Source organism: Pristiophorus japonicus, chromosome 15 (assembly GCF_044704955.1).
Source record: "Pristiophorus japonicus isolate sPriJap1 chromosome 15, sPriJap1.hap1, whole genome shotgun sequence".
Lineage (NCBI taxonomy): Eukaryota > Metazoa > Chordata > Chondrichthyes > Pristiophoridae > Pristiophorus > Pristiophorus japonicus.
This window is the reverse complement of record NC_091991.1, coordinates 54,033,875-54,048,034: the sequence shown is the minus strand read 5'-3', so window position 1 is coordinate 54,048,034 and position 14,160 is coordinate 54,033,875. Positions and strand designations below refer to the sequence as shown.

The window sequence follows — 14,160 nt, the reverse complement described above, 5'->3', positions numbered from 1 at the left end:
GCAAGGAGTATAGTGAATAAGGCAGATGAGTTGAGGGCACAGATAGACATGTGGAAGTATGATATCTTAGCGATTACTGTAACATGGCTTAAAGAGGGGAAGGAATGGCAGCTTAACGTTCCTGATTATGAGGTTTTCAGATGAGATAGAGAGGGGTTAAAAAAGGAGGGTGGTGGCAATATTGGTTAAAGAAACAATTACAGCTGTGAGAAGGGATGATATGTTGAGAAGTATCATCAAATGAGGCTATATGGGTTGAACTAAAGAACAAAAAAGGGGCAATCACACTGCTGGGAGTATCCTTATAGACCCTGAAACAGTCCGAGGGAGATAAAAGAGCGAATTTGTAGGCAAATTAGTGACAAGTGCAAAAACAATAGAACAGTAATAGCGGGGGATTTCAATTACCCCAATAGTAACTGGGACACTATCAGTGTAAAAGGTTTGGAGGGCACAGAATTCCTAAACTGCATTCAGGAGAATATTTTTGGCCAGTATGTAGCAAGCCCAACTGGGGGGGGCGGGGGCGGGCGGAGGCGGGGAGGGCAGTTCTGGATTTAGTTTTAGGAAATGAAGCTGGACAGCTATCAGTGGGAGAACATTTTTGTGGTAATGATCATAATTCAGTTAGTTATAGCATAGTTATGGATAAGGACAAAGATAAAATAGGAGTAAAGGTTCTAAATTGGGGGGAAAAGGTTAATTTTACTAAGTTGAGAAGTGATTTAGCAAAAGTGGACTGGAAACAGCTACTTGAAGGTAAATCACTGTCAGAGCAGTGGGAGGCATTCAAGAGAGAGATACAAGGGGTTCAGGGTAAACATGTTCCCACAAAGAAAAAGGGTAAAACTGCCAAATTTAGAGCCCCCTGGATGACAAGGTGCATACAGGGCAAGATAAGGCAAAAAATGGAAGCTTATATCAGACATCAAGAGCTCAATACTGCAGAAAGTGTTGAAGAGTATAGAAAGTGTAGGGGTGAAATTAAAAAGGAAATTAGGAAAACAAAAAGAGAGGGCATGAAAAAATACTGGCAAGTAGAATCCAAGAAAACCTAAAGATGTTTTATAATTACATAAAGAGCAAGAGGATAACTAAAGAGTAGGGACCTTAATGGTAACCTATGTGTGGAGCCGCAGGATGGGTAGGGTACTAAATAAATACTTTGCGGCTGTCTTCACAAAAGAGGGGGACAGTGCCGACGTTGAAGTTCAGGAAGAAATGTGAGAGATATTGGATGGGATAAACATAGTAAGAGAGGACGTATTAAGGGGTTTAGTTATCTTCGAAAATAGATAAATCGGCAGGACCAGATGAAATATATCCAAGGCTATTAAAAGAAGCAAGGGAGGAAATTGCAGAGGCTCTGACCATCATTTTCCAATCCTCCCTGGCTACAGGAGTGTTGCAAGAGGATTGGAGAACTGCTAACGTTGTACCATTGTTTAAAAAGGGAGGAAGGAATTAACCGAATAACTACAGGCCAGTTAGTCTAATCTCGGTGTTGGGCAAATTTTTGGAATTAATTCTGAGGGACAGTATAAACCTTAATTTAGAAAAACACAGATTAATCAAGGACAGTCAGTATGGATTTGTTAAGGGAAGGTCATGTCTTACTAACTTGAATGAATTTTGTGAGGTGGTAATAAGGAAGGTTGATGAGGACAGTGCGTTTGATGTAATCTACATAGATTTTAGTAAGGCTTTTAACAAGGTCCCACATGGCAGACTGATCAAAAAAGTAAAAGCCCATGGGATCCAAGGGAGACTGGCAAATTGGATCCAAAATTGGCTCAGTGGCAGGAAGCAAAGGGTAATGGTTGACAGATGTTTTTATGACTAGAAGCCTGTTTCCAGTGGGGTTCCACAGGGCTTAGTGCTGGGTCCCTTGCTTTTTGTCGTATATATCAATGATTTTAACTTAAATGTAGGGGGCATGATAAAGAAGTTTGCAGATGATACAAAAATTGGCCATGTGGTTGACAGTGAGGAGGAAAACTTTAACTGCAGGAATAAATCGATTGACTGGTCAGTAGGGCAGAAAAGTGGAAAATGGAATTCAATCTGGAAAAGTGTGAGATAATGCATTGGAGGAGGTGCAACAAGCCAAGGGAATACACAATAAATGGGAAGATACCGAGAGATGTGGAGGAACAGAGGGACTTTGGAGTGTATTTCCACAGATCCTTAAAGATAGCAGGACAGGTGTTTTATTCATTTATGGGATGTGGATGTCGCTGACAAGGTTAGCATTTATTGCCCATCCCCAATTGCACTGGAGAAGGAGGTGATGGGCCGCATTCTTGAACCGCTGCAGTCCATGAAGTGAAGATACTCCCACAGTGCTGTTAGGGAGGGAGTTCCAGAATTTTGACCCAGCCACGGTGAAGGAACGGAGATATATTTCCAAGTCAGGATGGTGTGTGACTTGGAGGGGAACTTGCAGGTGATGGCATTCTCATACGCCTGCTGCCCTTGTCCTTCTAGGTGGTAGAGGTTGCGGGTTGTAACTAAAAATTACAAAATTATTGTAATCCTGCACTGAGGGAGGGAAAGAGGAAAATTAAGTTCCCTCATCTGTTTACTGCACTTTTCCCAGTCTATACTTTTTATATTCTTACACCAATACAAAAGGTAGTTAAAAGGCATACAGAATGCTTTCCTTTATTAGCCGAAGCATAGAATATAAGAGCAGGGAAGTTATGCTAGAACTGTATACAACACTAGTTAGGCCACAGCTTGAGTACTGCATACAGTTCTGGTCACGACATTACAGGAAAGATTTGACTGTACTAGAGAGGGTAGAGGAGATTTACGAGGATGTTGCCAGGACTGGAACATTTTAACTATGAGGAAAGATTGGATAGGCTGGGGTTATTCTCTTTGGAACAAAAGAAGGCCGAGGGGAGATTTAATTGAGGTGTATAAAATTGAGAGGCCTAGATAGAGTGAATAGGAAGGACCTATTTTCCCTTAGCAGATGGGTCAATGACCAGAGGAGCATAGATTTAAAATAGTTGGTAGAAGGATTAGAGGGGAGATGAGGAAAATTATTTTCACCCAGAGGGTGATGGGGACTGGAACTCACTGCCTGAAAGAGTGGTAGAGGCAGAGACCCTCAGCACATTTAAAAAGTACATGGATGTGTACTTAAAGAGCCGTTACCTACAGGGCTATGGATCTAGTGCTGGAAGGTAGGATTAGGCTGGGTAGCTCTTTTTCGACCGGCACGGACACGATGGGCCAAATGACCTCTTGCCATGTCATAATTTTTCTAGGATTCTAAACTTTCCCTTAGGCTTTCTGTGCACATGTACAATTTCCAATAAAAATTAGCAGGTATAAATTTATGGTTTGCACTACACCAAAATCAAATTCCAGTGTTTAAGAACAATGTATAACACTGGATAACACTGTATTGTATCTATATTCTATTCCCTTTCCTGCTCCCTCGATCCTATTCCCACCAAACTGCTGCCCACCACCTTTGATGCCCTAGTCCCTATTAAAACAATGACTCTCTCACTCACTCACTCACCCACCCTGGCTGTTCCCCCTGGTACAGCCCTCATATTCGCTGCCTTAAGTCCAAGGGACGCAGGCTTGAACGGATGTGACGGACAACTGGTTTAGCCATTCACCAGCAGATCTGGTTGGACCACATAAAGCACTATTGGGTCCGACTCTCATCTGCCAAAATTGCTCACAATTCCATAATCATTCTGGAATGCAAAGATAAATCCCAGCTTCTGTTCCCCACTGCCAACCAATTCTTAAACCCCTCTCCCCGGTCTCCCCCCATCTCCGACAAGTGTGAGGAGCTCATAGACTTCTTTGTCTCCAAGATTGAGACCATCCGATCAGCTGCCTCTGCCTCTTCCCTTCCTTCCCCTAGCCCACTGGGCCAAACTTCCTCTAAAGGTTCCCCCCTGCCCTCGCCCTGAACTCGCATCTTTCTCCAGTTTCTCTCTGATCTCTCCTCATGACCTTTCCGAGCTCATCCTGTCCATAAGAACATAAGAATTAGGAACAGGAGTAGGCCATCTAGCCCCTCGAGCCTGCTCCGCCATTCAACAAGATCATGGCTGATCTGGCCGTGGACTCAGCTCCACTTACCCGTCCGCTCCCCGTAACCCTTAATTCCCTTATTGGTTAAAAACCTATCTATCTGTGACTTGAATACATTCAATGAGCTAGCCTCAACTGCTTCCTTGGGCAGAGAATTCCACAGATTCACAACCCTCTGGGAGAAGAAATTCCTTCTCAACTCAGTTTTAAATTGGCTCCCCCGTATTTTGAGGCTGCGCCCCCTAGTTCTAGTCTCCCAGAGTGGAAACAACCTCTCTGCCCCTATCTTGTCTATCCCTTTCATTATTTTAAATGTTTCTATAAGATCACCCCTCATCCTTCTGAACTCCAACGAGTAAAGACCCAGTCTACTCAATCTATCATCATAAGGTAACCCCCTCATCTCCGGAATCAGCCTAGTGAATTGTCTCTATACCCCCTCCAAAGCTAGTATATCCTTCCTTAAGTAAGGTGACCAAAACTGCATGCAGTACTCCAGGTGCGGCCTCACCAATACCCTATACAGCTGCAGCAGGACCTCCCTGCTTTTGTACTCCATCCCTCTCGCAATGAAGGCCAACATTCCATTCGCCTTCCTGATTACCTGCTGCACCTGCAAACTAACTTTTTGGGATTCATGCACAAGGACCCCCCAGGTCCCTCTGCACCGCAGCATGTTGTAATTTCTCCCCATTCAAATAATATTTCCTTTTACTGTTTTTTTCCCCCCAAGGTGGATGACCTCACACTTTCCGACATTGTCTTCCATCTGCCAAACCTTAGCCCATTCGCTTAACCTATCTAAATCTCTTTGCAGCCTCTCTGTGTCCTCTACACAACCCGCTTTCCCACTAATCTTTGTGTCATCTGCAAATTTGGTTACACTACACTCTGTCCCCTCTTCCAGGTCATTTATGTATATTGTAAACAGTTGTGGTCCCAGCACCGATCCCTGTGGCACACCACTAACCACCGATTTCCAACCCGAAAAGGACCCATTTATCCCGACTCTCTGCTTTCTGTTAGCCAGCCAATTCTCTATCCATGCTAATACATTTTCTCTGACTCCGCGTACCTTTATCTTCTGCAGTAACCTTTTGTGTGGCACCTTATCGAATGCCTTTTGGAAATCTAAATACATCACATCCATCGGTACACCTCTATCCACCATGCTCATTATATCCTCAAAGAATTCCAGTAAATTAGTTAAACATGATTTCCCCTTCATGAATCCATGTTGCGTCTGTTTGATTGCACTATTCCTATACAGATGTCCTGCTATTTCTTCCTTAACGATAGCTTCAAGCATTTTCCCCACTACAGATGTTAAACTAACCGGCCTATAGTTACCTGCCTTTTGTCTGCCCCCTTTTTTAAACAGAGGCGTTACATTAACTGCTTTCCAATCCGCTGGTACCTCCCCAGAGTCCTGAGAATTTTGGTAGATTATAACGAATGCATCTGCTATAACTTCCGCCATCTCTTTTAATACCCTGGGATGCATTTCATCAGGACAAGGGGACTTGTCTATCTTGAGTCCCATTAGCCTGTCCAGCACTACCCCCCTAGTGACAGTGATTGTCTCAAGGTCCTCCCTTCCCACATTCCTGTGACCAGCAATTTTTGGCATGGTTTTTGTGTCTTCCACTGTGAAGACCGAAGCAAAATAATTGTTTAAGGTCTCAGCCATTTCCACATTTCCCATAATTAAATCCCCCTTCTCATCTTCTAAGGGACCAACATTTACTTTAGTTACTCTTTTTCGTTTTATATATCTGTAAAAGCATGAGACCCACTTCCTGGTTCCTCGACCCAATTCCCACTAAACTGATGACCACCCAACTTCCTTTTCTGGCTCCCATGTTAGCCGGCATTGTTAACGGTTTTCTCTCCTCAAACCTGCCGTCATCACCCCTCTGCTCAAAATAACAACCTTCGACCCCCTCCGTCCTTGCAAACTACCACCCCATCTCCAGCCTCCCTTTCCTCTCCAAAGTCCTTGAATGTGTTGTCGCCTTCCAAATCCATGTCCATCTTTCCTGCAACTCCATGATTGGATCCCTCCAATCAAGTTCCGCCCCTGCCACAGTACCGAAACGGCTCTCATCAAAGTCACAAATTACATACTTTGTGACTGTGACAAAGGCAAATTATCCCTCCTCAGTCTTCTTGACTTGCTGCAGCCTTTGACACGGTTGACCATTCTTATCCTTTTCCACCATCGTCCAGCTGGGTGGGACTGCACTTGCCTGGTTCCATTCTTATCTAATCGTATCCAGAGAATCATCTGCAATGGCTTCTCTTCCCACTCCCGCATCGTTACCTCTGGTGTCCCCCAAGGATCTATCCTTGGCCCTCTCCTATTTCTCATCTACATGTTGCCCCTTGGCAACATCATCCGAAAACACAGCGTCAGTTTCCACATGTACGCTGACAACATCTAGCTCTAACTACCATTTCTCTTGAATATTCCACGGTCTCTAAATTGTCAGACTGCTTGTCCGACATCCAGTTGTGGATGAGCAGAAATTTTCTCCAACTGAATATTGGGAAGACCGAAACCATTGTTTTTGGTCCTCGCCACAAACTCTGTTCCCTAGCACTGACTCCATCCCTCTCTCCAACTTCTGTCTGAGGCTGAACCAGACTGCAACCTTGATGTCATATTTGACCCCAAAATGAGCTTTCGACCACATATCCGCAGCATAACTAAGACCGCCTATTTCCACCTCCGTAACATTGCCCGTCTCTGCCTTTGCATCAGCTCATCCACTGCTGAAGCCCTCATCCGTGCCTTACTAGACTTGGCTATTCCAACGCACTCCTGGTTGGCCTCCCACATTCTACCCTACGTAAACCTGAGGTGATCCAAAACTCAGCTGCCTGTGCCCTAACTCGCACCAAGTCCCGTTCAGCCATCACCTCCGTGCTCGCTGACCTACTTTGGCTTCTAGTTAAGCATCACCTCGATTTCAAAATTCTCATCCTTATTTTCAAGTCCCTCCCCTCCCTATCTCTAATCTCCTCCAGACCCACACCGCCACACCCCCCAAAAAAAATATCTGCGCTCCTCTAATTCTGCCCTCTTGAGCATCCGTGATTATAATCGCTCAACCATTAATGACCATGCCTTCTGTTGCCTAGGCCCTAAGCTCTGGAATTCCCTGCCTCTCCACCTCTCTTACCTCCTTTAAAACATAGAAATCAATTATTAAGGATGTCATAGCAGTGCATTTGGAAAGAGGTGACATGATAGGTCCAAGTCAGCATGGATTTGTGAAAGGGAAATCATGCTTGACAAATCTTCTGGAATTTTTTGAGGATGTTTCCAGTAGAGTGGACAAGGGAGAACCAGTTGATGTGGTATATTTGGACTTTCAGAAGGCGTTCGGCAAGGTCCCACACAAGAGATTGATGTGCAAAGTTAAAGCACATGGGATTGGGGGTAGTGTGCTGACGTGGATTGAGAACTATTTGTCAGACAGGAAGCAAAGAGTAGGAGTAAATGGGTACTTTTCAGAATGGCAGGCAGTGACTAGTGGGGTACCGCAAGGTTCTGTGCTGGGGCCCCAGCTGTTTACACTGTACATTAATGATTTAGATGAGGGGATTAAATGTAGTATCTCCAAATTTGCGGATGACACTAAGTTGGGTGGCAGTGTGAGCTGCGAGGAGGATGCTGTGAGGTTAGGTGAGTGGGCAAATGCATGGCAGATGAAGTATAATGTGGATAAATGTGAGGTTATCCACTTTGGTGGTAAAAACAGAGAGACAGACTATTATCTGAATGGTGACAGATTAGGAAAAGGGGAGGTGCAAAGAGACCTGGGTGTCATGGTACATCAGTCATTGAAGGTTGGCATGCAGGTACAGCAGGCGGTTAAGAAAGCAAATGGCATGTTGGCCTTCATAGCAAGGGGATTTGAGTACAGGGGCAGGGAGGTGTTGCTACAGTTGTACAGGGCATTGGTGAGGCCACACCTGGAGTATTGTGTACAGTTTTGGTCTCCTAACCTGAGGAAGGACATTCTTGCTAGTGAGGGAGTGCAGCGAACGTTCACCAGACTGATTCCCGGGATGGCGGGACTGACCTATCAAGAAAGACTGGATCAACTGGGCTTGTATTCACTGGAGTTCAGAAGAATGAGAGGGGACCTCATAGAAACATTTAAAATTCTGACGGGGTTAGACAGGTTAGATGCAGGAAGAATGTTCCCAATGTTGGGGAAGTCCAGAACCAGAGGTCACAGTCTAAGGATAAGGGGTAAGCCATTTAGGACCGAGATGCGGAGGAACTTCTTCACCCAGAGAGTGGTGAACCTGTGGAATTCTCTACCACAGAAAGTTGTTGAGGCCAATTCACTAAATATATTCAAAAAGGAGTTAGATGAGGTCCTTACTACTAGGGGGATCAAGGGGTATGGCGAGAAAGCAGGAATGGGGTACTGAAGTTGAATGTTCAGCCATGAACTCATTGAATGGCGGTGCAGGCTAGAAGGGCCGAATGGCCTACTCCTGCACCTATTTTCTATGTTTCTATGAAACATAGAAATTTACAGCGCAGGAGGCCATTCCGGCCCATTGTGTCTGCGCCGGCTGACAAAGAGCCACGCAGCCCTTAAAAAGCTCCTTAAAACCTACCTCTTTGAGCAAGCTTTTGGTCCTCTGCCCCAATTTCTCCTTATGTGACTCGGTGTCAATTTTTTTGTCTTATAATACTCTTGTGAAGCACCTTGGGATGTTTTACTACGTTAAAGGCGCTATATAAATACAAGTTTTTGTTACTGTGTTCAAACCATAATTTGACAGCATTGATATGTGACATTCCATTCTAGTTAACTTATTGTAAAGATATTCTGGAACACAGCATACAGCGTGACAAGTCAAAAAAATGTCTCTATGCTCTAAAATTATTAAGAATGTCAATAAATTGCTATTTGATCAGAAAGCTTTTTAGTAGGCAATATGGCCCATTTGATAATATGAAAATAAAGATATTTTGCATTTCAAACCATATTAGCAGCACAGACACTCAAATTAGTTAACTATTGAAGCAGTGGTTTGACTTTGCTTCACTTACTTGTATCCTAAGGATGGCAGAAAGGAGTTTTTAATCTTCCTGCGCAGGTCATCGAGTGTAGGCTCATTCTCCTCCAAATCCACCCAGCCTCTCTGTCTTTGAACTCGCACACGCAGTTTCATTGCAGCTGATTCAACATGAAGTTGTCAACTGCTGTTGGTATTTCTGCGGGTGCAAGAGGAGCTGGAGAGAGAAGAAAAAGACTAAAATTACAGTATTCTCAAAAAAGAATCAAATTTAACTGAAATGCAGGTTAATAAACTTTGTGGTATACATGCTGAGACACCTTGGCTAAGAACTGGGACACACACTTAATTCCCACACATCGCGTTCCTCACATTAGCTATTCTCATTGTGGAAAGGCATCAAATGGAAGATCAGGAAACTCCCAGAGTGAATGGAGAAAAAAAACACAGAAGTGGCCACCTCTATCTCAGTTACAAAGATTAATAGGCAGTCAGTTTCCTTTCAGCCATAAAAAAATTGAGTTCTAAAAATGGAGGCAGTAAATACCTTTCTAATGATAGTGATCCCCTCTTTTTTTTTAAAAAAAAAGGATACTCTCTCTTTTTCTGTATTCATGGCTAGCTTGTAGAATAGAGGCGGACCAGCTCCAAGGTTTCCACCGATGCCACTCTGACTGTTGCAAGTGTTACCCAAGGATAACTGCTCCCTCACCCATGAGGCTGACCATGGCTCCCGTTTTCCAGGGACAGTTCTGGATTAGGTACTTTCTCCCTGGTTCAGGAAACTTGTCTCCGAATAATCCCATATTCATTGGTCCCCTGGTCAGCAGGAGTTTGATTTTAAACTTTATTTTTGGATAAACTAGAAAAATTCAATCGTGTTTTTTTTTTTAAAAACACAAATGTACAGAAGCCCCAGAGGGAGCTTCTTGTCCCATTCGTACCCAGTTTGAGCTCAGGAATGGATTTCAGGAGCTAGTTGAACAGAGGCGACGACGGTAGCCCTGCTTTCCCACAATGCAGTGTGGTGGAGAAAAGGCCCAATTGATAGTTCGGGCCGCAATGCACTCTGGTGGATTGAGTCACCTGACCCAGTGCTTCGGCCAATAGTGACTGGTCGGAATGCAGAATCATTAAAATGCGCAGGAGAAGCCGAGGATGCAGCGAGAGCTGGTGGGTGAGTGGATTTACTTTACTTCGGATCAGTATGGTGCATCTTTTTTTTTTAAATGGATATGGCGAGCTCTAAATTCCCACCGGGAAGAGTTTTCTGAAACCTTCTGAGACAGAGGGTGTTTCTCACCTTATATGGAAAATTTCAGTCTGTTTGGAACAGATTTAAAATTGAGAAATTAAAAGTTTGGGTATTCGGGGACAAAAACAGATGGTACAGCACTATTGCCAGAACACACGCAAGATTCGAGATTTGTGTAAAGTGAAAAAAGCGCTGCCTCTACGTGTATTCCACTAGCAGAAGCAACAAAGTCACCATGCTGGCTTTCTTGAAACGCGTCCTGGCTACTTTGCAGTTCCCCCACCCGGTGTCTCCCCGGATTTGGTTTCGAAAACATGGTCACCCTACAGTACAGCACAATTGAGATCAGAAACTCAGCAGGTTTGCAGGAAGCTGCAGGCAAAAACTCACACCACCATTCTGTGGCACAGAGCATTCATGTCGGAACATGCCACCCAGAAGAATCTAAAACTCTTAAATCATAGATTAATTAGGATCTGAGTCACTGGAAAGTATAATCAATTTCTGCTTGAGCATCCAGTGACATGACACAGAAAATTGTCATTCTCCAATAATTTAGAAGAATTTCAGGGTATCTGAAACCTTCTTATTTTTCTTGTTTCATTCCAGCATCTTATGGTAAAAGACCTATATTTATATTGCACCCTTCACATCCTAAAGATGTGCCAATTCTGCACTGAAATGATTTTAAACAGCAAGGTCCCACAAGCAGCAATGAGATAAATAACCAGTCAATCAGTTTTGATGGTGGTATTTGAGGTGTAAGTTGGCCAAGATATCAGCAGAACTCCCTACTCTTCTTCGACTAATGCCTTGGTTTTTTTTATATCCATCCGAGCAGTTATAGAAGACTCAGTTTAACATCTCATCTAAAATACAGCACATCGGTCAGGACATCACTCACTGGTTTCACCAGCAGTCAGTATTAAAGTTCTTGCTGCAAAAGGAAATGAATATTCACAATATTCCAAGAATTACCCATATAAATAAAGTCACGATTTTTGTTTTGGGCAGCAACAGCCTCCTATGTCATCCAAGGTGTTCCAGGAACCTCTAAACTGTTCTATGGTTTTCTTCAAGCAGAAGATCAATGATCATTTGTATTTTAAAGCTATTTTCCTGACTGTGCTTTGGAATTAGCTTAGCAAAAGATTTTGACCGCTGGGGGGGGGAAACACTTCCGACAAATTCTTTGCATTCCCAATCACTTCCAAGTCATTGGAGGTTTATGGAGAAAATCCTCCGATGGCTGGGATCAAATTTGACACAAATAAAGATGGTCGCAGTTGTTGAAGACAACTTAATACCCCAGTACATCACTGCAGGAGTTTCTCAGAGCAACGTACTCAGCCCAACCATCTTCAGCTGCTTCAATAACATTTATATTAGATCAGAAATGGGGTTGTTTATCAAATGATTCTCTACTGTTCAGATCCATTCATAGTTCCTCATATAATGAAACAGTCCAGCCCACCCAGAACCAGGACAAACATCCAGGCTTGAGCTGACAAGTGATCCCCGAGGATGCTGATGATGGGGACTCAGCACTAGTTGGTGCCGTTGAAGGTCAGGAGATGGCCAGGCAATGGCCAGCATGTAAGGTCTGCTGGATATTACAGAAACTCCTTAAGCTTCCTTCAACACCCTCCTAGCCCTATGACCTCTACCACCAAGAAGAACAAGAGCAGCAAGATCATTGGAACATCATCACCACCAAGTTCCCCTCCAAGAACTACACTATCCTGACTTGGTCATAGATCACAGCTTTTTCACCAAAATCCTGGAATTCCTTACTTTTAGTTGTTTGGCCTTCAACTTATACTCCTTGTTGGTTAAGTGTTCTCTGCTCTGCAGACAACTTGGAGGAAAACAACATTTCAAGGCAACCCTTCAAGGGTTTTTAAAAGATAAAATATAATTCTTTGTTCTCTATAATGTACTGTGGTAGTCTTCTGTTTTTTTCCCAACACACTCTGGGACTTGCAAAGGCACTGTACTTCGGCAAACAAAGAAATTAGTGTGTCTTCGACAAAGGCAGAAATACCGTTTGCAGTTGAAATCCAGATTAAAATAAAATGCATAAACTGGTTTAATAGAGATTGATGAAATAGTAAAGCAACGATGAAAAATCAAGTGAAAACGCACTGAGGAAAAAAATATATTTGCTAAGAAAAGGTTACATGGTTAATATCCCAAAGCTGTGCATGTAGAAAACACATAAATGACATTGTACAACAGAAGGGCGTGTGAAAGCCGGCCACAACCACCCGACTTACTGGAACCCTTGATAACGGATTCACTTTCGGTTCTGGTGAAATATATAAACACACTGCCTCTCCCTCCACACACAACCTCACTGTATTTCACCCACTTCACAGGGTCCATTTCTGGCACTCAGCTCGGACCAGGGGGACAGGGACGCTGCAGTGAAAGGGTTCAACCACCCCTTCCTGCGGCTCCTGGTCGGGTAGAGGTGGCGTGAGGGCGAATTATTTAGGATCCGGCTAGAGACAGGCCGTTCGATGTCCGTCCTCCTCCTGGGCCTAACACCACCGGCTCTGTATCTGCCCCCAAACCCCGAATACTTACAGGTTTCGGGAATCGCCCCACTCAGGCCTGCTCTTGCCCCTTTTCCCTCCACCGCTGGGAGTGATCTGACACGAGCTGTCCGCGGTCACTATGGTAATTATTACCCCGGGATGTTAGTCTCGCCGCCGCTGTCCCGCAAACTGACAGCAACCTAAGCCCCGCCCCCTAAGGCCGACAAGCCGTTACTCAATCGACTGCGCCTGCGCGTGCAGTGGCCAATCCTGTGTCACCCAGCACCCTTCAGTCTGCGCACGCTCAGAACCACCGTTCTGATGATTTGATGGTGGAGCCGCCATTCACAGTAAAGGCATAACTTGATGAATGTCACTTTAAAAATAAACACCACCATTTCTCATGTTTCCCAGCTGAATGTCCCACCTATACCATTTTGCGAATGCCACCAGCTCCTTCTAATCAGTATTTATTGACATTTTCATGTGCAGAACCCCCTGCAAATAATAACCCCGTCCTAACTCCAGCTACCCAAACATAACAATCCTGCAACTCTTTTGGGGGGGTGAACAAAATAACGTTAGATCAAGTGCCCCCCCGATCTGGGGGACACTCCAGACACTTAACTGCCCCTTTTTTAAATTAATGTTTTTTTTTGTTTTTTTGTGATTTTTTGGGGGGCATTAAAATCCTTTAATTTACAAGTGCCCCCTATAAAAGGGGAGGGGGACACTAAAACCCGGCAATTAAAACAAATTAAACTTTAAAACAAATAAAATCAAATTAAAATTTGGTTGCCGGGGGTAACAATGCACTCCAGTCCCTCTGGCGCCCACCTCTCGCGGAAGGCCGCGAGCATACCAGTGGACACCGCGTGCTCCATCTCAAAGGACACCCTGGCCCGGATGTAGGCACGGAAAAGAGGCAGGCAGTCAGACTGAACGACCCCCTCGACCGCCCGCTGCCTGGACCGGCTGATGGCACCCTTGGCCGTGCCCAGGAGCAGTCCTACGAGGAGGCCCTTGGACCTACCCGCTCCCCTCCGCACAGAGTGCCCAAAGATCAGGAGTGTGGGACTGAAGTGCAACCAGAAATTGAGGAGCAGCATAACAATCCTGCAACAAGATTACTTACTATCCAGCTGAAATAATAAGCTATTAAGACAAGACACACAATACATAAACCTAATAATAGATTAACAGAAATTTGATGACCCTGTGTCTGTCCATACTTATATGATCTAAAAAGGT

General features: G+C 44.3%; 1 protein-coding gene across 2 annotated transcripts in view; it reads right to left on the bottom strand.

Moving 5' to 3' along the window:
* fbxo7 (F-box protein 7) overlaps positions 1-13,132 on the bottom strand; it is a 37,241-nt gene extending 24,109 nt beyond the window's left edge. The window contains exons 1-2 of one of the 2 annotated variants that reach the window (XM_070900436.1): positions 12,959-13,132; positions 9,149-9,331 (exon numbers count right to left, since the gene is read on the bottom strand). In XM_070900436.1, the coding sequence (XP_070756537.1) occupies positions 9,149-9,270 (122 nt within the window). In that variant the 5' untranslated portion in view covers positions 9,271-9,331; positions 12,959-13,132. The remainder of the gene's footprint in view (positions 1-9,148; positions 9,332-12,958) is intronic. The other variant, XM_070900437.1, reaches the window with a different exon arrangement.
* Between the last annotated feature and the right edge of the window lie 1,028 nt (positions 13,133-14,160).